The sequence below is a fragment of the Mytilus californianus genome, unplaced genomic scaffold, assembly GCF_021869535.1.
Source record: "Mytilus californianus isolate M0D057914Y unplaced genomic scaffold, xbMytCali1.0.p SCAF_9, whole genome shotgun sequence".
Taxonomy (NCBI): Eukaryota; Metazoa; Mollusca; class Bivalvia; order Mytilida; family Mytilidae; genus Mytilus; species Mytilus californianus.
This window is the reverse complement of record NW_026262745.1, coordinates 24845318-24872948: the sequence shown is the minus strand read 5'-3', so window position 1 is coordinate 24872948 and position 27631 is coordinate 24845318. Positions and strand designations below refer to the sequence as shown.

The 27631-nt window shown below is 33.1% G+C and overlaps 3 protein-coding genes across 4 annotated transcripts in view; 2 read left to right on the top strand and 1 right to left on the bottom strand.

Annotated features, from left to right (window-relative positions):
• The window catches only part of LOC127715261 (fibrillin-2-like), a 94180-nt gene extending 84300 nt beyond the window's left edge, over positions 1-9880 (bottom strand). Inside the window, exons 1-5 of the mRNA XM_052221290.1 lie at positions 9804-9880; positions 5422-5601; positions 2991-3158; positions 2049-2351; positions 1274-1402 (exon numbers count right to left, since the gene is read on the bottom strand). Coding sequence (XP_052077250.1) covers positions 1274-1402; positions 2049-2351; positions 2991-3158; positions 5422-5601; positions 9804-9873 — 850 coding nt within the window. The 5' untranslated portion in view covers positions 9874-9880. The remainder of the gene's footprint in view (positions 1-1273; positions 1403-2048; positions 2352-2990; positions 3159-5421; positions 5602-9803) is intronic.
• A 2029-nt stretch (positions 9881-11909) lies between these two features.
• LOC127715264 (atrial natriuretic peptide-converting enzyme-like) overlaps positions 11910-27631 on the top strand; it is a 34893-nt gene continuing 19171 nt past the window's right edge. Inside the window, exons 1-3 of one of the 2 annotated variants that reach the window (XM_052221294.1) lie at positions 11910-12017; positions 17385-17650; positions 19612-20760. In XM_052221294.1, the coding sequence (XP_052077254.1) occupies positions 17509-17650; positions 19612-20760 (1291 nt within the window). In that variant the 5' untranslated portion in view covers positions 11910-12017; positions 17385-17508. Of the gene's footprint in view, positions 12149-17384; positions 17651-19611; positions 20761-27631 lie in introns of both variants that reach the window. The other variant, XM_052221293.1, reaches the window with a different exon arrangement.
• Positions 21469-23081, top strand: LOC127715298 (uncharacterized). Its single transcript, XM_052221345.1, has 2 exons — positions 21469-21710; positions 22281-23081. The coding sequence occupies exons 1-2, from the start codon at positions 21626-21628 to the stop codon at positions 22793-22795; spliced, it is 600 nt and encodes a 199-aa protein (XP_052077305.1). The 5' UTR covers positions 21469-21625; the 3' UTR covers positions 22796-23081.

Sequence of the window (27631 nt, the reverse complement as noted above, 5' to 3'; positions counted from 1 at the left end):
AAAGAAAAAAAAGGGAAGGATCTGAACCTCGTGGGTGATTTCTTTCGTTAAATCATATTTTATTTATTGATAACGAGTTTTGGGGATTTTCATGCATGGGAATTTGGCAGCAATGGCAAATCTTTTAAAATCTCTGTGATTTTTTTCAAATCGTTAGCTTCATTTATTACGGTGTTTTTTTCTGCATTGAAATTCTTTTAATTTAATTACCCTGACGATATGTGTTGTTGGTTTGCCCGTCAGTCAGTTTTAGTCTTTCTGTTTCTATTAGAATTGTCTCTTATTATATATAAGCAATTATTATAGATGAGACATAAGGTCTTTTACTTATGCAATTTCGCTTAACATGCTCAATTTAAGGACCGAAAATGTAAAACTTGGGATATATATCTTGTCGCTAAATTCCTCTTTAAATAAAACTTATAGCTTTTATTGTTACAAAGTGTTGTTTCTGATAATGTGTATGTGTGCAATAAGATTTTCAAATATAGAATTTCTCTGAAAACATTAAATGTTTGTCTAGAAAAGTTTAATCTTCGAAAGCGGAACTTTTCTCAAGAACCTTTTGTTGTTGATCTCTTATTGTTATATATACAGAATATGAATTTGTTGATCCTCATCATATGCAGATTTGCAAAAAAATATAATAAAAGAGTTTTTGGACCAAAAATGTAAAATAGTAAGCCGAACATTGTGCCCTGTACTTCTTCCTTTACCATAAGATACTCTATGTTTTTGATGTTATTTTAAGATGGTAACATGTTTAATCGTGCAATAAGGTTTGGAATTTGAATTGTGACAATTATAAATAGAGTCAAATTCGATAAGAAAATAATGGTTAGTAATCGTTATTTTGATATCATTGCCGAATTCAGTTTTATTTTGCTATGGTCTCTTGTATGAAATATACTTAGTTTAATTCTAAACATTTGCTCAAGGGTAAATTTCTTGTTTCGTTTCTAAAATGCTAAACTGACATAGTTGGATATCGCAGTTTAGGGATAGACAAGGTTTCTAATGGCAGAATGTTCATAGTTTGGATTGTAATAAAAATTGACAAAAACAATTTAAAAAGCACTTATATAAACTCATGTTAAGTTGCTAATAGATATATTTATAATTATGTTATAACTAACACCATTAATTCCGTTAGCAACAAATACTGTAATATTTGTTCCAATGGAAATAATATATTATATAGAATATTTCTTCCATTTGGAACTTATATTTAGAGGGACTTCTATTTCATGACAACACTTTATAAAAAATATACCTTGACAAGAATAGCTGTCTGAAGCCAATCGATATCCTCTATTACAACCACATGCATAGTGCTTGCTGTCCCCTGGTATACACACTTGACCACATCTACTAGCACGACAAGGATGGTAAAAGTTTGCTGCTACAAACCACCAAAAAATGATAATTTTATATTAAAATATCAAGACAGTTTTTTTTTCATCTTTGATTAAATAATCTTTTTCTTGCTACGTTTTGAGTTTATGGTTGTGGGCATAAATCAGGCCTTTGTTTTTCTCTCATTTTGTCATGATGGAGCCTATATAAAATTGAGATGGAAACGGTGAATGTGTCAAAGAGACAACAACCCGACCAAAGAGCAGAAAACAGCACAAGGTCACTTTTTAACTACTACTGAATCAATACCGCGGCTGGTGGACTCTTTAAGTCCTCGAAGGTATCATTTTCCCAGCCAACAGTGACTCGGAGCCGGTCCAATTTAAATGATATATCGTCTGTTTGTACACTGTCAGTAAGTGTACTTAAAATAACAGTTGCATGGTCAAAATGGGTCTTGGACGGATTTTGGGTCTTCTGTTTTGTTCTCATTGTTTTTAATAATCATGCTTGTTTTACATTGCTTAGGCATAAAACAAAAGAACTTTCTAATCTCAATGGAACCTCCTGAATGTCATTCCATAAATACGTTTCATGCTCACGGAAATATTGTTTTCTCTACATCCAAGTAATCTTACAGCTGAATACAGCCGAATATAATCTTTTGATTTAATTAATTAGTTAAAAGTTACCTTTTGTACATTTAGGTTTAGTAGGCGCCCACCATTTGTAGTTTCTGCAGAACATAAATCTATTTTCCTCATTTTCAAGTGAATATCCATCATCACACGTGTAGTTTGCCACTAATGACCACACAACTAGAGCTTCATTGAACATGTATCGTGTTTTGAATGAAGCATTTTCTACTACTGGAGGGGCGAGGCGTCGATAGCGTGAACATGTTTCATCGCTTCCCCTCAGCGAATCATCAAAATCCAGTGCAGTGTAGTTCCGTAAAACCTGTCTGCCCAAGGAACTACTGCTTACTGTGGAACCTGAAAGTGAAAGCAAGTCACTGAGCAAATCCACAATCTTCACGTTACATTAGTATCCATTTATTGATCAATCCATTGTATTCAGATATTCTTCACTGTTTGTATCTACTGTATTTTTACAATGGTCAAAGGTTGAATGAACATAATAGATATTACAATTATTCGAATAAAAAAAACGATAAGCTTGAAATTTATTTCAAAGAATCAACGCATTTTCTGTTGTTTTCACAAGGCTAATTATAAAAGTAGAAAACGTACACTGTATATATTATTAGGTTGACTGCTGACAAAGTGTAACTGTAGTTTGGGGTCAACACTCCATATGCCATCTCTTATAAATTCTTTTTCATTTATACGTTTCTTTGAGAGCGTAAAATCAAATTTATTCTTTTTTAGGTAATAATATATTAATTCCACTTGCGGGGATCTAATTTTGAAAAGAAGGTATTCAAATCAAGCTCATTTACATTTCGAGCATTACAAGCTCGTTGATCATGTCTTCTAACACAGTCTGTTCGGGAAATTGCTACATATGAAATTTAATTCTAACTACAACCATTGATATAATAGCTGTGAGACAGCCTGTTTAGTTTTTACCTTTGTGGCAGCGCAAATGTGTACAAATAAAAACCAACATACCTACACAAAGAGGGGAGTAGCCGCTCCATCTGCTTCCAAGGCAAAATAGAGTAGATTCTCCACCCATCAGATAGAAGCGACGCTTACATGAAAATCTAGCAATTGAATTATTTCTCTCCATCTTGACAAAGCCCCTCGATGGAGGGTCTAAAGGTGGACAGTCATAAGCTACAGCAGATAAAAAGAGAAAACTGAAATACAAGCGTCTGTTGTATTGAATGCATATCATTATAATTGATTATGTAATAAATTGATATGTATACATATACAATAATATTAGGCAGTGGCTATTCTTCCGGCTAGCCGGAAGAATAGCAAAAATGTCTATTCTTCCGGCAATCCTGAAGAACAGCTTTTCTCTGATATTATGCTATAATACCGGCCATACATAACAATGAACAATGAATATGTTTTTGGTTACATGCAAGTGGTTATTGTAGCATCCAATGGAGAATGTAGTAGCAAAAGATTTCCTCTCATGCAAACACTGAGAATTGGAAGTTCCGAACTATTCATTTTTTGCACGTTCTCCGAGTGGACGTTACTGATTATAAACTCAAGATAAAACGTTCTGGAAATTAGTTATAATGAAAAATAAAAATAAAAACAGAATGATTATGGGAATAAACTCCTCAAGTACCAACTTTGATTTATTTTTCTACTGGCTGTTTTATGGAACACGCCGATTCCCCGTAAATATAAACAGCTTGTAAAATGAGATTAAAAAAAGAATATCAACATCGCAAAAATGCCTCTCCTTTTTTTATATTCTACCTATGAATTTCCGGCCACTGATTTATGGCTTCAATCTCCCAAAGAAGATCCTGAATTTAAGTTTGGTTCCAATGAAGTCGTCAAATGATTTTGTACGATTTTTTATTCAAAATGTTTGGTGATTTTTAACACATAGAAAATATGAGAAAAGGGTAGGCACATGTAAACTTCCCCCAAAGTATTATTGAGAAAATAAATAAAACAAATAAAAAAATGGGGTTTACCCCAACCCTGGTATACTATTCCTAGTCAAGGCATATCAGTGCATGTTCATAGATCTCCGTTGTAGTAGAACTCAGAAATAATGCATCTAAGTACATTTGATTTAGTCGTTTTTCTGTGAATTGTTGTTATGCGTTTTGCCTCCATTGACACAGGCAGAGACATATAATACAATTGTATTATATGTCTCTGACACAGGTAAAGGTAATGGGATATATCAACAATTTCAGTTTGATGTCACGCTTTATTCCTCTCAGTTTACCTGCACACGCGATTGTTCTGGTGTCTGTCCTATAGAAATTTGTTTTAAAGCAATTACATTCTCTCTTATTTTCTTTAGTACATCTTTAAATATAAATCACAATCTCCAATTCTCAAAACGTCCATTGCATACGCGTATTTGCAATCCGACACCTCATATGCTGGATACTTTTCCGCGCCACATGACACCTCTGTTGATATTGAACATTTGCGCATCCACAAACGGATGGCCGGAAAAATATAGATTTTAACTATTCTTCCGGCTGCCCGGAACAATAGAAACTCCAATAATATTATGTAACAGCACTCACTAATCTTATATTGTACAAAACAGTCTGTGAATATGCTTTTAAATAAATAACAACCAGTTTGGACCTCCTTACACATCAATTTTTGATGGGGCGGTTAGAGTGAATAGGATTCAGTCTTTCTATTCTTCCTTCTGTCTATTCAAACTATCTCCTAATTTGCTCCAGGCTATTGTATCTTTTTCGGATTATTGAGAAACACTTTTCATCAACAGTCTCGTTTGTACTTTCAATTTAACTCTGTTTTGATCCAAAATAATAGGCGGAAGATACCAAAGGGAAAATCACAACTCATAAAAAGAGAGGCCCAACGTTCACAACACAACTTCTCTAACGTGGTTTAAAAGAAATATAGTGAATGTATTCCTGGCTCAATATCCCTACATGCACTTGGCGTAACGATTTTATTCGTGATTCATCATCTTTACGATTTACTTTATTCACCATTAGATATATTTACTTTAAACTTAGTTCATTATCAGATCATATTTCAACGGTATCTTAGCATAATTTTTTGCATTGACCATTGTATATGTTTGGGGAGAAGTATATGCGCCATTTCTTGTGTATATTTGAAACTTAGGGATTCCATTATTCGACCCTACTTTGTATTTGTGTTAGTAGATACAATGTTTAGATTCACTGACGTCCAGTATAAAGCTCATTTGGTTTTGGAGCCGGTTGACCTAGTCGGCACCTACCTTTTCAATGTGACTCTTAATGCGCTTAAAACTTTGTACACATTGTTAGATCTTGTAAGGCAAATACGCATTTGAGGGAAAGTTTTGGTTGGTTAATATAAGATTTTGCATCAATTTTCAAAGGATTATACTCTCGTCCTTATCTATCAGAAAAATAAAAATTACCTAAACATTTAGGAGGGTCTTCAGTCCACTTTTCCTCTGAGAACATACAAGCGCCATAGCGTTCACCGTACATATAGAATCCATCATCACAAAAATATTCTACTAAGAGGTTGTCACCAAAAATAGTAAAGTTTCCATTTATAAGGGGTCTTGGAGTTTCACAACCAGTACTTGAAGTATCTGAATAAAACAATAATAGTGAATGTATAAATGTAAAATATCACTGCATAAATAAAATGCTTAATTCTATTACCATATACAGAAAACTCAACACTGACGGTATTTTATACATGATTATATATGTATATGTATATTATATATTATAACCCATAGCAATGCTAATTACTCAACACTTTTAATTGTTAAATCACGCCATTCTGACCTGGTTTTATATTGTTCTATTGTATAATATCCCGCTTGGACAAAACTTTCTTTCGTTTTGTATAACGTTCTGATATGAAATAAAATGAAATATTAACTTTATTTTAGCTATTTTTCCAGCATAAATTGATGTAAAATGTTTTCCTATTTCTATTTGACCATCAAATGGAGTATTCTAAGCATCCTATAATGTGCACATTTTCGCAACATACACAGTTTACTGAAATATGTTCGAATGTGTGGCTTGAATGAATTCATTTTGTATCAAAACATTGAAAGTTACTGGCAGTAACAAAGATACTTGTACAGACTTTCGAATACAAAAAAATCAGAACATTTTACCGATCACCAGTAACTCTTGAAAATGTTTCTTTTAAAGGGGCATTAGCTGTCAAATTCATGTTCACCGATTTGACTCAAATTCTCATATTTGATTTATAACATACTAAAACGTATATACAAATTACAAAACGTCTAAAATAAACAATTAACAATGCACCGAGATGATATATATATCAACATTTCGTGTGTATTTTTGCCTAGACGTCATCTAATTAACCATTGAGTTGACCTCCGAAGATTGCCGACAGTCATATAACCCGATATAAAACATCTTTATAGATATAAACAGATAGCGTCCACGTGCAATTGGATTTTTGTAGGTCTGTTTGATTTCAAATTGAAGGTTAAAAAGTATGTTTACCATCGTTTTACCTGTATAAGAATGATTTTTTGGTGGTTCGAATAAGTCAACCAAATGGTTCATCCTTGTTTCACTTTCGATGCCGACATTCTTTTCCTTTTAATAGCTGAATATATGCGTAGCCTATTTCCAGATAAGGGGTTCAATTGAAGGTCACATGAATACGGATTCAATGAAGTTGAAAATTTTCACTTGCAAGTGAATAATTCATCAACGATGTTTCTTAGCCTATTTTGACAAAATTGAATCAAATTGGCTGCTAAAAGCGATTTATTATTTCACTATATCACTTTCATTAATGATGGAACAAAAAAATCACATTTAATTCTTTTTTCATATCTCGTAGCTAATGCCCCTTTAGAAATATAAACTATCTAAACGGTTAATATGTATATCCATTATATATATGCAATAAACACAACAGTGTCCAATACTGAGTGAAACCACCGTTCACACGAACCCCGATCGATGCTTACCGTCTTCTCATTCCACGTAAGCGTCAAATTTGTTGTTGTTGTTGTTGTAGTCTTTGCCATTCCTGCCATTCTCAGAGTTTGAGATAAATCATCGATTGGGAATATCTGGGACTTACTTGGTATATAAGAGAGTATAGCTTGTTCAGAATCTCAATTAGTTTCTTAAGCTTTGCAGCAGGAATGGCAAAGACTACCAAATTCATCGTTTTAGTGTCGGTGTTTCGGTTGTTTCACTCAGTATTGGACATTGTGTTTATTGTAACCACTGACACATATTCTCGTTTTCAAACAAAAGGCATTGTGCAATAGGCAATCAAAATTAAACATTGTCCATGTTTAGTACCCAAGACAAAAATTGTAGTTATCTAAATTCGTTTTTTTTTCTTCAACATTTTTATTTTATTTATGTCTATGGTCTTGTCAATCACAGAATTGCATGAATTCTATACTTTTGGAGACATAAATGTGGTAATATGCTACAATATTTTGGTTTCTGAGACGAAGCAGGGTGGTGCGATACGTTTTTCCAGGTGAGTTAATTCATAAATGCAAAACGAATGACCATTGTCCTTTAAAAATATAGAAAAATAAAAGAACGCCAAACTAAAACCCTTCTGGTATTTTGATAGTTGACATTAAAGTGCTTTCAAATCAGTATATGTTTTGATTGAAAATATTTTGATCCCATCAAAAAAAGAAAGTTACCCTCCCCTCCCGGGTTGAAAATTTTGACTTTTCCACTCTTTAAACTACACTTCTACTCAATCTTATCAAACAAAAGTTTTCCTATTTAATTGAATGGTTGTTTGATAAATCTGATTGCAAATTCATTTGCTGCAAATCATATAAAGCCTTTTTCTCAAATGTGAAAGGGAAATATGCTAGATATACTTACTGGAGGTCTGATGAGATGATTAAAGCTGTAAATGTTCTCCTTTAAAACATTTATGTACGTCTCGGTAATAAAGTTTATTGACAAATTGTAGGTATTCCTATGGGCACCAATTGTGCCCCTTTAATAGCAAACTTGTTCCTGTACTGTTTTGAATCACAGTTTATGGCCAAACTCAGTAAAGACCCGTCTAAATTCCATTTAATTGATAAATTCAACAACACTTACTGTTATCTTGATGATATTTTTTCGTTAAATAATCAAGAAATCGCGAAATATACTGCCGAAATTTACCCAAACGAACTTACTTTGAATAAATCAAATATTAATAGCAACAATTGTCCTTTCCTAAATTTAGATATTTAAGTTTTACACAAGAAACTCTACACAAAAATGTACGACAAAGGGACGATTTTTCTTTCCCCATTGTAATTTTTTCTTTTTTGAATGGTGATGTTCCTTTGGCACCGTCTTACGGGGATTATATATCCCAGATTGTTCGCTATGCCCGTTTCTGTAGTGAAGTTTTGGATATCAATGAGCGTTTAAATCTTATGTATTACTGGTAGGGATTTCGTTACAACAAATAACTTAAAACCTTTACTAAATTCTTCTATGGATACAAAGATTTGGTTTACAAGTTTGGCTGTACCTGTAGAACTCTAATTTCAAACGGAATAGCACATCCTAGTTTTTATGATGATGTTGTTTTACCGAGTCTGGAAATTTAGATACGATCCGGGTAAACTAAACTTATCAATCCTTTAAATAAACTTATTCTAAAAGGTTACCAATTCAACACTGTAATTAGATCTTTGAATATTGTTTGTATTGGTATAGATATTGATTTTGTTATCAGTATATTAAAACCATACTAAATATACACATATGCACTTTCAAGGTACTACAATCTGTCGATACATATATTTTGGCAAGATCATGTTTTTCTCTGACTGTTAATGACGTCATTACACTAAATCCATTGGATGTTGGATGTGTACTGATTGATATTTTAGTCTTAGATGCATGATTTTTTATAAGTTGTTATTGGCTTTGAACTAGCTGCCAGAAACTGCGAGTACTCTCAGGTCTGTACTTTGTGTTTTTTTGTGTTGTTAGGGATGTATAAATACCCTTCCACGTCCGGTCTGTGTTTTTGTTAGATGTTTTTCTTCTTTGTATCAATCTGATGAATTAAGCCCTTTTTAAGTGATTTTTACAGTTTGTTCGTATGTTATGCTGTAACACCACAGTCCCAGGTTAGGGGAGGGTTGAGCGCTCACATACATGTTTAATCCCGCCCCATTCTTTATGTGCCTGTCCCATGCAAGTCAGGAGCCTGTAGTTCAGTGGTTGTTGGTTCATGTTTTTCATATTTGTTTTTTTGTAAATGTCTTTTATAAATTAGGCCGTTAGTTTTCTCTATTGAATTGTTTCGTATTTTTCATGTCGGGACCTTTTATAGCTGACTATACGGTATAGGGTTTTTCTCATTGTTGAAGGCCGTACGGTTGCCTATAATTAGTTACATCCACTTCATTTTAACTTCAGTGGATTGTTGTCTCATAGGCAATCATACTACATCTCCTTATTTTTATATGGCTTGGCATCAATATCACGAAAGGACACAAAAAATGAGAACGGATATTTGGCCAGTGACGATGTGTGTTTTACACTGCACATAGTTATCATGCTTTTGAATAAAAATCACCATATAAAATATGTACATATCTATATATAGTATGCCCTTTTCTTCTGTTCGTATGCAATATGTTCTCAAATGGTATTGTAGCTATAAAAATATGCAGTTTTTACTTTCAATATTTCTTTGTATCACATTTATAAAAGCGCGTTTGTCATATATGTTCTACAAGTATATATTCATATAAAACCATTAAAAATCAGAATGAAACATGTTTATCATACTGACCTGCACCTGACTTAATTATCCTAAAAACTTCAAACAGTAATAATAATATATACGTGAACACCATCTTCATTAAGGTTTGTAAGTTTATTCAAAATGGTTTCCGTAAAAGTTCAAGTGGTATTCATGTTCTTAAATGTGGTATCAAGAGGTTTTATAGTAACTTGTATTATTTCATATGAACAGTATAAAATGGGATTGGTAAATATTGCATACAGCTATTCATTACTATTCCAGAAAAGCATAGAGACAAGGTCGCTTCGTATGCGAGTACAGCTTTCAGTTATTTTACTTGCTTAAAAAATAAAAATCACCCAGTTATATTAAATGTGTATTTTTCGTGATAATGATGTTGTTATGATATACAAAGTGTTTCAGTTTGATAGCTTGAAATTGAGATGATGTCCAACCAACATCTCATAAGCAATGGGACGGGGGAGGCGGCGATTTCCATACATGTCCAAGACATACCCAAATGTCGATATCGTCGATTTTTGACTGTAAGGTTCTCCAAGATATTTTTGCTGATGTTACTGGTTCTTAAGTATGGTTATGCAGGATGTAATTGTGCTTATCAATAAATGTTTTTTTTTCGGTGTGATGGTTAGAGCAGTACATTTGCCAGGATGAAAGACCAATCAGCCAAATCAGCCTCCCATTAAGCAACCGCATCAAGATCTGCTTTTAATTATGTACAATCTTGTTGACATGTTATTTTGCGGTATTTAATATTATTATTGGCAAAAGTCTTAACTTGCTGTGATTGAGGTATTCTGGAAAATGAATTATGTATGTTAAAAAGAGTATAGGCTCAAAGACATTTCCTTGGGGCACACCTAATGTAACTGGTACTGTTTTAAATGTGATTCCACGGCACGGTTTTCGAAGTAAGAGGTCATAAGAAACCAAACTTATTATAACTATTCAAAACTTTGCTAAATCTTTGGAAGATGGAACCCAAATTGATGTAAATCTTTTAGATTTTTCTAAGGCATTTGATAAAGCCCCTAATAGAAGAGAGAAAATATTTATGTGTTACTATTGGCCATAAGCAAAGTAAACATTCAATTGCACACGTAAGGTTAAAAACTGTACAGATTCACATACAAAAACAATCTAGAAATGGTAGAGAGACGTGCTACCCGTTATGTCCATAATTAACAATCTTGAATGGCCCGCACTTGCCTCAAAATCAGACTGATTATGTTCTATAAAGTCATCCATGGACTTATTGCAATTCCATCGCTAGTCCTAATACCAACAGATATTAGAACAAGAATAGCTCATAACCAAACATTTCGGCAAATATCTACCTCAAAGTAAAGTTACAATTAAATGGTCGTATTTTACACAAGCAATAATACAATAGATATGTTATAGCAGTCTTAGTCATAATGTTCTTTTACTAGTCTGTTTTGCAAATTAATGCCATCACTTAATATATTCCACAACCGTATCTCACGCTACTTGTGGAATTTTTTAAAGACCTGATTTACCAGTAGGCCTAATTAATTTTTAGGCCGGGATCCCCAAATTTCTGAACGATACAGAGTATGTTGGACCAGAGGCATATAACGCAATAGTGTACAAAAAGTCTCTGGTTTGATAAAAAACGTGATGATTTATTCTATGTGGCCGGTATATAGTACCGGGGTAAAAAAATAAATGTTGATTTGGGATATAGGATCATAACTGAAACTGAAGTGCCGGGGAATGTGACTCAGGGTGTAAAAATTTAAAAGGGTAGGGATATGGGATACAGGGTCTTAAAAATAGGGGTGTGAGATATATAGATTGTAGAAAAAGTGGGCTCCGGGAAAACTTGTGAAAAGGAAAAAAGTGGGAAATGGGAAAAATTTACAAAAATAACGGGATTTGCCCGAGAAAATGAGACCCCTCTTTTATCAACATGATTTTTCCTAGAAGCAGTTTTTGTATCGTCAGATTCGGCGTTTATTTCATTTTTTGTGATATCTTTTTTGTTTGCGCCAACTTAGAACTCGCATTTTTGATTTTAAACAGCACACAGTTTGTTTTTCACCATTTTTTAATCGCCGGAATTTTCTAACCAAATACGGTCTCACATTTAATTTTTTGACTTCCTGTGTAAACAAGAAAATTGTAGATGATAATCCGAGAGTTTGCTTCTGTGTTTACAAACAGATTTACTCTTAATATAAAGATACGCAAATATTTATTGCGATTTGTATATCAAAGGTAAATTACAGCTTATCAGAAAAGCATGATCAAAATGAAATATCCTTGTTACAAACAATCCACAAATACCTGCCGCTACCCAAAGACGTCTTGACTTGTGCATGAATATAACACTTGAGTACATTCTTTGAGTAAGTAGCATAATTAATTGTTAAAAAAACGAATTTCCTGTTATTTAATATATCTGATATAACATTAATATGAACTACTGCATTTTGTTTGGAACCATTGCAATATATTAGTCCTTACTCCTAGGTTTTTGGGAAAAGACAGCTTCAAGCCGTCAATTCCCTATTTGGATGGCCAGATGTTCTACTTTCCAAGCCTCTCACGTCAACCATTTTGTATTTTATAGTTCTAAAAAAAAAATCAAATTTCATACTGGTTTGATCATGTTGATGAGAAGGAGATAAGCAAAAGAAAAGATCGACTTTAAACACTGTGTTCAACATTTCCCTCCTGTTTCTCATGAAATTATCGTATCTCTAGTTCTCCCTTTCACTATTGACGTTTCTTTTACAATCCGGAAAAAGTATTACGAAATATTCTAAATATATCCAACCATGGAAATTCCACAGGGATATCCTGTACTCATAATGAATGCACGTGATTGAATGTCCTTTTGGTATCCTTCACCTCTCTTTTACAAATGTAGTTATAAAATCATTCGCAGAAATCGTGTACGATTTTAAAATCAGTATTTGTTTATTAAACATAATTATAACTGAAGTTTCTTAAAATGGTACTTAACCAAAGCAAAAAAGCTAACAGACTGTTATTGGGATATCGGTGGCGTTGTTTTCTTGTCATGATGTAATGGATTATAGTCATTTGATACCCTTACCATTTCGTCCCTCATTGAATATTTATATGTATGCAACTTTGTTCCTCGTGTAATATTTATATTTATTAAATGATACGAGCAAATCAGTCCTAATACGGATAAATCAGCATGTGTAATACTGGTGACGTTGCCCTGTTGACGTAAATCATTAGTAAATTTTGCATTTCGGCCCAGTCTGATACTGGAAAGGCCGAAAAAGCAATACATTATTTTCAGTTCTGGTTGCAAATGTTCGCTTCCAAATTATGTTAGATGAATCTTAACCTGGATGTAGATGCATTTAAAAGAAATTGGAAAGCACATTCTTCAATTTTAATGACAAGAAAATTTAATTATGATCCCTTTTTGCTACGATTTGCAGAAACATTCCCCAACCTTTCTGAGTAGAAATTTTAATTATCATTCCGTCGACAAAAAAAAAACATGTCTGAATATTCTTCCCATGAAGTACTTTACATTGTATGTTTGCTAGATAAATAGAATTGCATTAGCCTAGATTAATATTAAGTTCCTGGACTGGAAGTCAGATATCTCAACAATATAATTAACAAAACAATTTGTCGTGACTGGGAAGAGGCAAGTTCAAATGACTGAAATGTGATTTTCTGTACCTACAATGTATTTAACAGTAAGTTTCTTAGTTTTTTAATCAAAGAATGTGTATCATGTAATAAAAGTCTTATGAACTGGCTATTTTTGTATCGGCCTTATTATAGATTCATGATCATATGTATTGGCGCTTAACTCTTCAAGTCTCGGGGCCAATAAGCTAATGTAACCTTTAATCCATAAGGGGGTGAATGAAGAAACAGGCAGTATTAAAGTATTGAGTAATTTGTAGGGAGCCCGGAGGGGTGTTGAAAAGTTCATGGCTTTTGGAAGGGGGTCTTGAATTTATTTTTCTTCAAGGTGGGAAAAATAAAGAATAATTCCAATTTTGCCTTCCAGGTCTTCCCAATGAAATAAGATGGTCAGTCTCTTAGATCATAAGTATATTAATCAATTTTCATTAAACCTTGATCTTTTTGTCTCACATGTCATGTGTCAAAAGTCGCAGAATGGAAGACATAGAGATTACAATCCAACGGCAGTGACCGAATAAACTATTTGTATATAAAGCTTTATATTTCACTATCAGAAGGTAGAAGACCTGGATGCTTCATACTTTGTATGCAAATGCCTTATATTCTTATGTTATGAAGTTTCATGTCTGTCATATGTCTATTGCCATTTTCATGGTTAAGCAACTGCTTGAATATTTTTAGTCCCCTATCGACGAAATTCAGGTTTTTACTCCGGCCGGCTGTCTGTCTGGCAAATCAGTTTTGCACACTTTTTTCCTTCGTGCTTGAAGATATTGATTTGATATTTGGTATATAGTTTTATCATGACCAGTTACAGGTCAAGCTTGAATTTTGTTCCGATCTGATGATTTTGTGCAGAGTTATGTTCCTTGGATTTAGAAAATTCAGGCAAGTAATCAGTTTTCCGCATTTTTTTCATTATACTTGAAGATATTGATTTGGTATTGGTTTATAGTTTTACAATGACAAGGTACAGATCAAGTTTGAATTTTATTCGGTCGGATGATTTTTTGGCAGCGTTATGGTCCTCGGACTTTGGAAATTCACGCATATAATCAGTTTTCCACGCTTTTTTTCGTCATGCTTGAAGATTTTGATTTGATATTCATTAATTAGTTTAACCATGTTAACACCAGGACAAGTTATAGATCAAGTTAGTTGTTCCAGTGCAATGAATTTTTAACTGGTAGTTGACTATGTATTGCCATGCAATACTCTCAGAATGCTTGTTTTACATTTGTAGTTTTTTTTGTCTCTGTGAAATACTCCCTGATGAGTAATTAGGTAATTGTATTTGGTATATTGGATGCTTGCAAGGTCTACATATATCCGTCAGACATGGTTCACATTACCTCAACCTCATTTCATGGATCAGTGATCAATGTTAAGTTTTTGTGGTCATATCCATATCTCAGATAATATAAGCAGTAGGTCAACTATATTTGGTGTGTGGAATGAATGTAAGGTGTATATGTCTGTCTGACTGGTTTCATCTGACCTTGACTTTTTTTTTAAGTTAGGATTCATTGGACAATGTTTTAAGTTTTTCTGTTGGGCTCTATTACTATAAGCCATAGGGCCACTATATTTGGTACATATCATGGAATGATTATAAGTTGACATGTCTGTCTGGCAAGTTTTCATGGTTTTGTCCATTTATCAAATACAGTAAAGCATTGGTCAACTATATTTGTTGTAAGGAATGATTGTAAGGTGTACATGTCTGTCTGGTAAGGTTCATTAGACCTTGATCTCATTTTTTTTTATGGTACGTTATTTAGTCAATGTTCAATTTTGGCAATCAGGTCTGTTTTTCTGGCCCTTTGGCTTACAGTATCTGAGTATATGCAATAGGCCAACTTTATTTGGTGTATGGTATGAAATTTAATTTAATCAAGTAAAGACAGCAAGACATTTCAGCATGTGCACTCTTATCATGCTTATTGTCATTTTAGTTGCATTTTATTAAGTTAGTTAAAAATGTATTTGTGAGTATAAGTAAAGTTGCCTTCACAAAGACTTTTAATAATCTGACCTCGTCCACCATATTGAAATTCAAAGTATTTCACAGTGGCTAGCTAAACTGTACTTTTCTCTCTCTAAATATTGATACCCAAAAAAAAAGAAACCATGGCCATCTTTTCCCTCAGAGCTCACAAGCTCTTTGATTATAGAAGTTGTGAATATTCAAGGATTTGTATACAAATTCTTGGAATATTGTAGGACTTTATAGTTAGCTACATTGACTTTGTCTCACTTGTGGAAAAAGTCTCAAAGACAAGACATAATGATCCTATATTCTGTTGTCAGTTTTGTCAACATTAAGGTTCATACTATCGTTGAAATTTTTTAAGTCATTACTTTGTCAAACCTTTGTGGATTCAGTCCATACAACATTGATCTTTAATACTTACAGAATTTGATATGAAATTTTTATTAAAGCACAATTTTCTACCATGAAGCTTAAAGGTAATAATGCAATTTAATAAAGGCACTGGCTACAATTTCCAGCAAAAAGTATAATAAAAAATAATTTTTGTTTCTTCCGAGATTAATTGAGATATATAATTTCCGGATAGGGACCTGCTTTCATACTGAAATTGCAGGTACCAATATCATTTTTTTTTGTTACCTGCAGTTATTATTACCCACAAAATGTATTCAGGCAGGCACTAATCTAAAAAATGTTTGATTTGCGAAATCTGTGAAATAAATTTGAGCACTTAAATTATGATGTTAAAAAACATTAACATGATTAAACTTCCAGATGCATTGGCCAATATGACGTTCGCTTTTGCAATAGGGGGTCGATTAAAACAACTCACTATTCTTAAGTATGGATACAAATTAGCAAGATGTCCAATTTTTAGTTGTGAAAAGTTTATATCCTTTCAAAATTTTAATAATGAACTACAACAGTTCCAAGATGCAAATTTTGTGCAGTATATACATGTAGAAGCAGTTCTTGTAAAAAAATATTGGAGCACCGTCCAAAGCAAAAAAAAAAGAGATCAGAAATAAAGATATAATTTATTCTGAATTTAAATATACATGGATTCTGTTAGCCTAATTTTTTTAAGTTTCATGATGGTAGAATTTTTTCAAAATGTCACCTAAGGTTACATACTGGATGTGCAGGAAGTGCCACCAAAATACATGTAAATAGCTAAACGAATTCTATATATTAGTGTGTATAAATGTGATGTCAATTTATCATTGCTGTGTTCAATAAATAATCATGTATAAGGGACAAAGACAGTATAAAGTATCCTGATGCTACACACAAAAACAACATAATTTGCAAATGTAAAATTTTGCAGGCAGCAATTAATGCAGGTAACAATAAAAAACAACATATAGTTTTTTTCAGAAAAATCTAATATTAAAAATAAAATAATTGATGATTTTGAAACAAATTTTAAAATGTTTTTTGTCGATTTTATATGCTTTCTATACAAATAATCACCTACCGGGTATTTTGAAAGAATTTGATCAGTAATATTTCAGTAAATAATAGAGATAAATGCATTATTTTTTCAGTTTTTAAGATATAATTCAACGATCCAAAGTTGTATGCAAAATTTTACCAAAATCTGTGACATAGCCCATTTACTGTTCCTCAACCTTAAGAGAAAAGTGAGGTGATGGCAGAACTAAGAGTTTCAGAGTGGATATGATATAAAGATATTTGCCTGAAATTTTCTGCGATATCCTTAAATCCTTATAATTATGCTGTCAGGACAAACAAGTAGAAAAATATTGCTGTAAATCATGTTGATGTGATTCAAGGAGAATGTATACACACATGTATAGATATATCAAGTAACATACATGTATACAGAAAATTAATTTTGTCCTGGAAATTGTTTTGAGCTTTAATTTATTAATTTAGTCTGAAATATAAAAACATTGATTAATCAAGAATAATTTATTTTTCAGGAGATTGAAGTTTGGAAATTCATTTCAAGTCTTTACAATTGAATTTACGAATCATATATGTTACAGTATTGTTTTCACCAGTTGACGTTGGAATGGTGGTAGAAACAATTTAGTCATTTAGATTATGGTTTTACAAGAATCAATGGATTTGTCAGATCCAGCCCAAAAGAGGGCCACCAGAAAACTTTTAATTGCTGGACTGATATGTGTTTTCTTGGCTGTGGTGTCAATAGCTATTGTTCTGGCTGTTGTTATTCAACAAAATGGTAAAACATACATAATTATCAAAGTTATATATAGATTCCACCACTGCATCAAGTGTGTTACGATATTTCTCTACTTGAGATAGTTTAATTTTAAAATTTAAAACGCGAGGCTTGAAAAAAGCATGAAAATTAGAGAATTACTGTTATTTAATAGAGATACAGATTTTACCAAAACATTCAATATTCTATCCATTAATTGTTCTTTATTCTCATTCTGGAATGAAGTGTTTGCCAATTGATGGTAAGCAAAAATCAATTAATAATTTTATGCTAATTTTGTGCATTTTTACATTGATCCTTCACAGGTCCATGAACTTGGTTTATGTACAAAAATGTAGCATTGAATAGTAAATAAGTTGCAAAATTTTTAATGAAGTGAAAATCTTATTTTGGGGTTTGCTATTTTTGTTGAGTCTGCAACATTTATGTCGCGAAAGCAAGACATAGTTATCCTAGATGTCGGAGTCTGTGACGTTAACATTAATATTCATTCTGTGGTTAAAGTTTTTTTAGACATCAATAACTTTGTCAAACCTTCATGAAATTTTAGGAAATCTGGACAGGAGCTTGTTTATGACCAAAATACAGTATCCAGGCAAGCAAAATTTTGAAAATATTTATTTTCATTTTTCCGTATTTTACTGATAAATGGACTTAGTATTTTTACAGTTAACAAGTAGATACTGTTTGAGGTTAAAGTTTTTCAGTCATCAATAACTTTGTCAAACTTTCAAGGAATTTTAGGAAATTTGGACAGATGCTTGTTTATGACCAAAAGACAGTAACTAGAGGAAAATTTTGAAAATATCTATATTAATTTTTTCCGTATTTAACTGATAAATGTTTTTTTTTTATACATTTAACAAATTGAAACTGTCTGGAGTTAAATATAAAAATAAGAAGATGTGGTATAATTTCCAATTAGACAACTCTTCACAAGAGACAAAATGACATAGAAGTTAACAACTAAAGGTCACTGTATGGCCTTCAACAATTATCAACTGGGTGAAATAAAAAGAAGTCAATAGGTACATATATAACTTGTATTGCCTGTTATAAATATTTTTTCAATATTACAAAAACACAATAAAATAATATATATATAAATCAATACATAAACATAAATATAGCAAATTTTTGGCAAACATTCGCCTATTGAACTATAGATTTAATCAAAACGAAAGAATTTAGAAAGAGGAGGGAGGATGGGTAATTTCAACGTAATATCAAATTCAAAAAGTAAAGATAAAACTTTGCAATAGCATAAATAAGAAATTTACAACAAAGGGAATGTATTATATCCAATAAAAAGAGTGAAATAAACTAGTGTGTAGATTTCAATGCAAGAGTATATACTAACAAAATTCCAGTTTAAACCAGTGTGATCACTGAAGTGTAAAAATATAAGTTTCACTGTTTTGCTAATTAAATAATTTAAATCTTAAATTAAACCAATGAGCAAAGCCCATACCGCATAGACAGCTATAAATGGCCCTGAAAATGACAAATGTAAAACAATTCAAACAAGAAAACTAACAGCCTGTTTTATGTACAAAATAATGAACGAAAAACAAATATGACAACCACTGAATTACAGGTTCCTGACTTGGGACAGCCACATACATAATGTGGCTGGGTTAAACATGTTTGAAGGGGCCAACCCTCTTCCTAACCTGGGACAGTGATGTAACAGTACAACATATGAACAAACTATAAAAATCAGTTGAAAAGGGCTTAACTCGTCAGATCGATATAAAGCAGAAATACATCTTACAAAAACACAGACAGGATGTGGCAGGGAACTTATACAGTGTCTTATTCAAAGTTATTGTATTTATCTTGCGCAGATATAACAATGTATGTATATAATGTATGATTGCTTTAAAAGTCCATAAGAATGTACCCGCACATGTATGCATATATTTATTTACATGTAACAATATTTTATTTCAATTTTTTAGAGGAGGAAAGAATTCCTCATGGTTCCTTCGATAATCAGCATCATACAACTTTAGACCCTAAAACTGAGGAGATTGACTTATCATCATCACTGCTACTGGGGTTATTGTCGTCAGAAGAGATAAGTCTTGAAACCGTTACTTATAGTACCATCATTCCAATAGCAACAAGTGATAACAATATAGATGTCACATCTTCAACCTTACTTATCAGTTCACGACCTTTTACAGAAATTATGAACAGTGATTCGTCATATTTAACAAATGACAAAATTGTATCATCCAATGACTATCCTAAAATCCAGTTGACATATTCATCTCTTTATAATTTACCAGTTTTCTCAACTGAACTGGTATATTTGACTTCTTATTCTCAAATAGAAAATAATTACTTTAATTCTGATGAAATGACAAATATTAAAACTGAAATACAAACAAGTAAACAAATAGGGAGTATTCCATTGACAGAGAATACATCTCAACCATTTTCTACCTCCATGACAGAAGAGTTCAAATCAGAAGACATTTCTTTTGATTTAAAGTCATCTGTTACATCAGGTACTGATACAACAATATCAAATGTATTAGAGATATATAAATCAACTTTGAAATTTAGCGATTTTTTCCCAGTCACTTTAAATTCCAATTTACAGCAACCTGTGTTATTGGAGACTTCCAGTGAGGAGCTTCCAGTTTGGTCTACTAAATCAAATACATATAATTTAGAATCTACAAAACTTGTACTACATATTAACAACACATCTGGTTTATCAACAAATCAAATGGACATTTTGCCATCTTCTTCGTCTTTAATCTCGATGGAACATAAAAGTGTAGTTTTAACAAACAGTACTACAGTACAATCAGCTGCATCAGAAACATACGTGTCAACGTCTAAAAGTAGTGCAACTTTAACTTATGGAAATAGTAGATGGATAGTTTCAGCATCAACTTTAGTTCCATATATTGAACCATTACTAACTGTAGCTCAATCAGAATTTGTATCCAGTAATTTAGAACCCATCAAGACAACTGCTTACGATAACCTTGTGCCAACAAGTACTCAAAACGAGACAAAAATTGAGAATTTTTACTCAACAGAATGGTATAATTCACCAACACAAGTAACAGTATCGTCTACACTTTTACCAGGTAAGCTTGCCTTCTTCTAAAGATGTAAAAACCTCTTGACAGAATTTATCATTTCCTAAACTCATACACCGTCATGATGTACCAAATGTGTAACACTTACAGCACATGTTCATTGTGATGCAAACTTTTCAAGTTTGTGTTGCGGGTCTTTAGTTATCTATGTTGTGTTTTTAAAGGCAGTGCTTTAATGCCTTTCTAGTTGCCGGGTTAATCCTTCCTTCCGCGATATCCAACTTATCTACGTGGGGGGTCATTAGACTCCAAGTAGATCCGGAAAAGTTGAATTCTCTCCTCTTCTTATTGCGATATAAAATGTTTTTTGTTTCATTTCATTTACATTGGGAAATAGAGAAACGATCATTGTGTTTTGTTAGTTTTAAAAACTTTTGATATATTAGTATTTTGCATTATAAGCAGTCAACCGATTGACAAACTAGAATTATTTGAATTCCGTGTGGAAAGAGCTCGGGTTAATTTCGAGTGTTATCTGCAATCTAGATGTTTATAAATCATTTCAGTCGTTGATATAATAATTAAAGGTCGACTGAACATGAATTATATAATACAATTTAAAGCGCATTTCTGTTTATGCACGTGAACCCGTCTAACGTTATTTTCGCAGTTATATAAAGTAGCAAATTATCGTTCCTGAATAGGTGGCGCCGTGGTAGCGGATCCTGTTCCTCTTCTTCCGGTTTCTGCACTGCGCAACTATTTCAGTTATATTTTTAATTAACGATGCCAAGTGCTTGTTGTTGCGTACCTGGATGTCATTTAAGAGGAGGACATGCATTTCCAAATGACTTAAAAAGAAGGAAAAGTTGGATCAACGCCATGGCCCATACGCAGATTGGACGAGAACACGATGATATCGTGGAGTCCATCTCAATCAGCTGTTGTTTGCAAGGCACGTTTTACTGAAAAAGACTACGTGCAGGAAACTATTCATGGTAAAACTCTATTTTCTTTGTGAAATATATAGTTATATATGTAATCGCCATGCGAATAAACCAAAGTCTGTTTACAACCGCAATTATTGTTTTAGAATAAAAGGGGGTGGGTAATTCAAGACGTCATAAATTTTTGGATTACGATTCAATGTGATCTGTTTGAGATTTTTTGGTGATTGCTACAATTATAATGATTTCTTACAAGAGGTATATCATACTGAGAATTATTTTAGCAGTAATTATGCTAATGTAGTAATGACAGGAATGCATAAGCTATGCCTCATAGACTTTCTTGAAAAATATCAATGACAATGTTAACAGGAACAAAACAATGACATGCTCTCATCTATATTATAGTTATTTAGGTAGAAACAATGTACGTTTGTTGCATAAGTCTCTCATTGTTTGTCCTTTGGATTTACATAACATACATTGAATCAGGCAAACATAGTTTTATCCAGATTGTAATGAATAAATCTAGTTAATATTTCGCCAGGTAGTACAAAGTATACATTGCTAATGGAAGTTCATTTAATTATAAAAAAACTAATGTTTTATAACCTTTTTCAGGGCGCAAACCCACCATACAGAGACTTAAGTCTACTGCAATTCCCAGCCTATTTTCCTGGACCAAGCAAGAGACTGAATCGTCCGCAAAAAGAAAAATCAGGGCAGTTTCCTGTGAAAACAAAAGAACTAAACTTGATGAATATTGTAGTAGAAATCTAGAGGAAAGTTTTGATTGTAAAGTTGGTTTTCCTGAAGAAGTCATTCATACTGCAGAAAGGATTTATGACTGTCCACCACCAACTGCCGAGCTAATGTTGAGCTTCACAGATGGAATTACGCAAACACCATCAATGCCTATGTTTTTAACAGAGAATTTTGAAATGAAGACACGTGACACAGCCATGCATTTTTATACCGGTTTAGAGTTGTATACTAAATTTTTATTTGTTTTGACCACACTTGGTCCAGCAGCACATTGTTTGAGATACATATATTTTCAAATTGATAGGGTGTCAGTTGAAAATCAGTTTTTTTATGACTTTGATGAAATTGAGGCATCATACAACCAGCTTTGAACTGTCTAAATTCTAGATTGAATCTAGTGTTAAGAATATTGTGTATACATGGATTGTTTTTATGTCTAAACAGTGGTGTGAGGCTAACACTTAGCCATCTAGTGGTTTAGTCAGGTATTTTTCACCATCCAACTTCAAATTAAAGTTTCCTACGACTTGGATTATTATTGACAGCACAGAATATCCCGTGATAAAACCTAAAGCTCCTAGAGCTCAGGCAACCTTTTCATCAAATAAAATCAGAAACACTGAAAATTCTTGAATGTTCGACACCTGGTGGTTTAGTCAACAAAATTCTAATAAATCCTATGAATGGAACTGAAACAAAACTTTCATCTGAAATAACATTTAGTTGTTTTATGTTGTGTAATTTTAGAACTTGTATTGTGCCAAAGGATGCATAAATAAAAGTGACGCAATGAATTTTGTTCTGATATATATATATTTACAATTACATGCACATGTAAATTGTAATGCATATAAAAATAAGGAGATGTGGTATGATATTCAGTGAGTTTATCAAACTAAAGTGCATAAGAAATGGGTATAAGCAGTTACAGGTGTTACTGTCACCGTACAATCTCCAACAATGAGAAAAACTCGTACACTGTAAAAAATTTCAGAGATCTTACAACTAAGTTTTGTTGTCTCACCTTGACTTTGGTGAATTTTTTATATCTGTTGATGTAAATATAAAAAAGAAGATGCGGTATGATTGCCAATGAGACAACTCTCCACACATGCACAAGAGACCAAATGACACAGAAATTAACAGCTATAGGTCACAGTACGGCCTTCAACAATGAGCAAAGCCCATACCGCACAAGTCAGCTATAAAAGGCCCAGAAATGACAATGTAAAACAATTCAAACAAGAAAACTAACGGCCTATTTTATGTAAAAAAATGAACAAATATAACAAATATGCAACACATAAACAAACGACAACCACTGAATTACACTTTTATAGGCTCTTGACTTGGGACAGGCACATACATGTACATACAGAATGTGGCGGGCTTAAACATGTTAGCGGGATCCCAACCCTCCCCCCTAACCTGGGACAGTGGTGTAACAGTACAATATAAGAAAGAACTATAAAAATCAGTTGAAAGAGGCTAAACTCATCAGATGGATAAATACAAATACAAGTGGACGTGGTCGGGTAGTTGTACATTGTACATCCAAACAACAAAAAGACACTAAGTACAAATCTGAGAGTACTCGCAGTTACTGACAGCTAGTTCAAAGCCACTAACAACTGATAAAAAAATCTTGCATCTAAGACTAAATTATCAATCCGTAAGCTCCCTTTAGAATTTTATAAATTTTAGATTTTACATTTCTGAGTTATGGGGTTTTATTCATTAAAAAAGGGGGGATTTTCCAGTTTTTGGACAACAACTCAAAAATGCTTTAAGCAGTTCACATGAAACTTTGGTGAATTATTTATAGCTATTGATGTAATCTCCCTATTGATTTTCATAAATTTCAAATATGACATTGAGAAGAAATTGAACTTTATTTGTTTATAGTCTGGCAACAGATTTATTAAGTATTGCACAACAGCACAGTGTATTGCACAACAGCAAGAAATCTTTAATTGAATATAAATTCAATTCATATAACCGATTTCAAGTTCATTGACTACATTTATTCAGAAACTATAATATGTCAAATATTTAATTACAATCCAAATTCAGACCTGTATCAAGCTTGAATATTGTGTCCATTTTTGCCCCAGCTGTTCAGGGTAGTACCTCTGCGGGTGTATCCAGCTGCGCTCAGCGAATCAGTTTATTTCTTAATTAAGAACTCCTTTTTATACGACCGCAAAAAAAATTTTGTGGTCGTATATTGGTATGACGTTGGCGGCGTCGTTGTCCGAAGACACATTAGTTTTCCCCTCTAACTTTAGTTTAAGTGAATGGATCTCAATGAAATTTTAAAATAAGGTTCAATACCACAAAAGGAAAGTGGGGATTGATTTTGGGGGTTATGGTACCAACAGTTAAGGAATTAGGGGCCAAAAATAAGCATTTTTGTAACTTCCAGACATAACTTGTGTGTAAGTGTATGGATCTCTCTGACATTGTACCACAAGGTTCCATATCACAAAGGGAATGCTGGGATTGATTTTTGGGGTTAATTGCCTCCAAATTTTAGGAATTAAGGGCCAAAAAGGGGCAAAAAACAAGCATTTTTCTAGTTTCATGACAATAACTTGTGTGCAAGTCTATGGATAACTCTGACATTGTATCACAAGGTTTCATATCACAAAGGGAATGCTGGGATTGAATTTGGGGGTAATTGTTTCCAAATTTTAGGAATTAGGGGCAAAAAAGGGGCAAAAAACAAGCATTTTTCTAGTTTCATGGCAATAACTTGTGTGTAAGTGTATGGATCTTTATGAAATTGTACTACAAGGTTCCATATCACAAAGGGAAAGCTGGAATTGAGTTTGGGGGTAATTGCCCAAAAAGTTTAGGAATAAGGGGCCAAAAATAAGCATTTTTCTAGTTTCCAGACAATAACTTGTGTTCAAGTGTATGGATCTCTCTGAAATTGTACTGCAAGGTACATTGTACCATACCACAAAGGGAATGCTGGGATTGATTTTGGGGGTAATTGCCTCCAAATTTTAGGAATTAGGGGCCAAAAAGGGGCAAAAAACAAGCATTTTTCTAGTTTCATGACAATAACTTGTGTGTAAGTCTATGGATCTCTCTGACATTGTATCACATGGTTCCATATCACAAAGGGAATGCTGGGATTGATTTTGGGGGGTAATTGCCTCCAAATTTTAGGAATTAGGGGCCAAAAAGGGGAAAAAACAAGCATTTTTCTAGTTTCATGGCAATAACTTGTGTGTAAGTGTATGGATCTTTATGAAATTGTACTACAAGGTTCCATATCACAAAGGGAAAGCTGGGTTTGAGTTTGGGGGTAATTGCCCTAAACGTTTAGGAATTTGGGACCAAAAAGGGGCCAAAAAACAAGCATTTTTCTAGTTTCCAGACAATAACATGTGTTCAAGTGTATGGATCTCTCTGAAATTGTACTGCAAGGTACCATACCACAAAGGGAAGGCTGGGATTGAGTTTTGGGGTTATGAATCATAAGGGGGTTCAAAAAATTTGGGGGGGGATTCTTTTTCCTTTTTTTTCTTTAAAATTTTCCATTTTAAATTGGTTATTTCTGATTTATATATAAAAGCAAATAATAATGATATGGTTTGAATAGGTAAATTAAATTTTTTTAAGTATCTTAGACCACTTTCATTCTGTGTCAGAAACCTATGCTGTGTCAAATATTTAATTACAATCCAAATTCAGTGCTGAATCAAGCTTGAATGTTGTGTCCATACTTGCCCCAACTGTTCAGGGTTCGACCTCTGCGGTCGTATCAAGCTGCGCCCCAGCGGAGCATTTTATTTCATTCATAAATTACTTTATGCTTGGAAATATAATTTTGCTTGGAGTTGAAAGAGTTGACATGTTGCAATGTACATTTACTCTACATAGTTCTATGGTACCAAATCAAAAGTTTATATAAAGAAAGAAGTCAAAGGTTTCCCATCATTGTTTAGTTACATACATTTTTTTTGTACCTGAGGTCGTTGAATATAGATCATTATATAAATAAGGAGATGTGTTATGATTGCCAATGAAAAAACTAAGGATTTTCTTATCCAAGGAATAGATTACCTTAGCCGTATTTGGCACAACTTTTTGGAATTTTGGGTCCTCAATGCTCTTCAACTTTGTACTTGTTTGGCTTTGTTACTATTTTGATCTGAACGTCACTGATGAGTCTTATGTAGACGAAACACACGTGTGGCGTATTAAATTATAATCCTGGTACCTTTGATAACTAATTTGACAAAAAATAGATAAAAAAGGTACAAACTGGACATAATGCACTAGTTCATAAACAAGTGAGAACAATCACCTTCATATAGTGCTCAGAATATGACATTCATAAAACTTATTCAATATCATTAGAGAACTCTAAATCTTAAATACTGAAAGCCACCTCTGATAAGTACACTGTACTATGCAAGATAATGATATAACTGGACTTAAAATACACACAACCTGTAATTAACTGCCTTTACAGCGCTTTCGTGCTTTGATTTGTACTGTTGTTTGCCTTTTGGTTGTTTTTTATCATGGCATTGTTAGTTTGTTTTTGACTTATGAGTATGAAAATCCCTTTGGTTTCTTTATCCTCTCTTTTTTAGCTCACCTGGCCCAAAGGGCCAAGTGAGCTTTTCTCATCACTTGGTGTCCGTCTTCCGTCGGCGGCGGTGGCCATCGTCGTTAGCTTTTTACAAAAATCTTCTCCTCTGAAACCACTAGGACAAATTTAACCAAACTTGGCCACAATCATCATTAGGGTATCTAGTTTTAAAAAATGTGTCTGATGACCCTGCTAACCAACCAAGATGGCCGCCATGGCTAAAAATAGAACATAGGGGTAAAATGTAGATTTTGGCTGATATCTCTGAAACCAAAGCATTTAGAGTAAATCTGACAAGGGTAAAACTGATTATCAGGTCAAGATCTGTCTGCCCTGAAATTTTCAGACAAATCCGACAACCTGTTGTTGGGTTGCTGCCCCTGAATTGGTAATTTTAAGGAAATTTTGCAGTTTTTGGTTATTATCTTGAATATTATTATAGATAAAGATAAACTGTAAACAGCAATAATGTTCAGCAAAGTAAGATCTACAAATAAGTTGTCATGACCAAAATTGTCAGTTGACCCCTTAAGGAGTTATTGCCCTTAAAAGTCAATTTTTAATAATTTTTCGTTGAGTAGGCCCAGTAAGACCC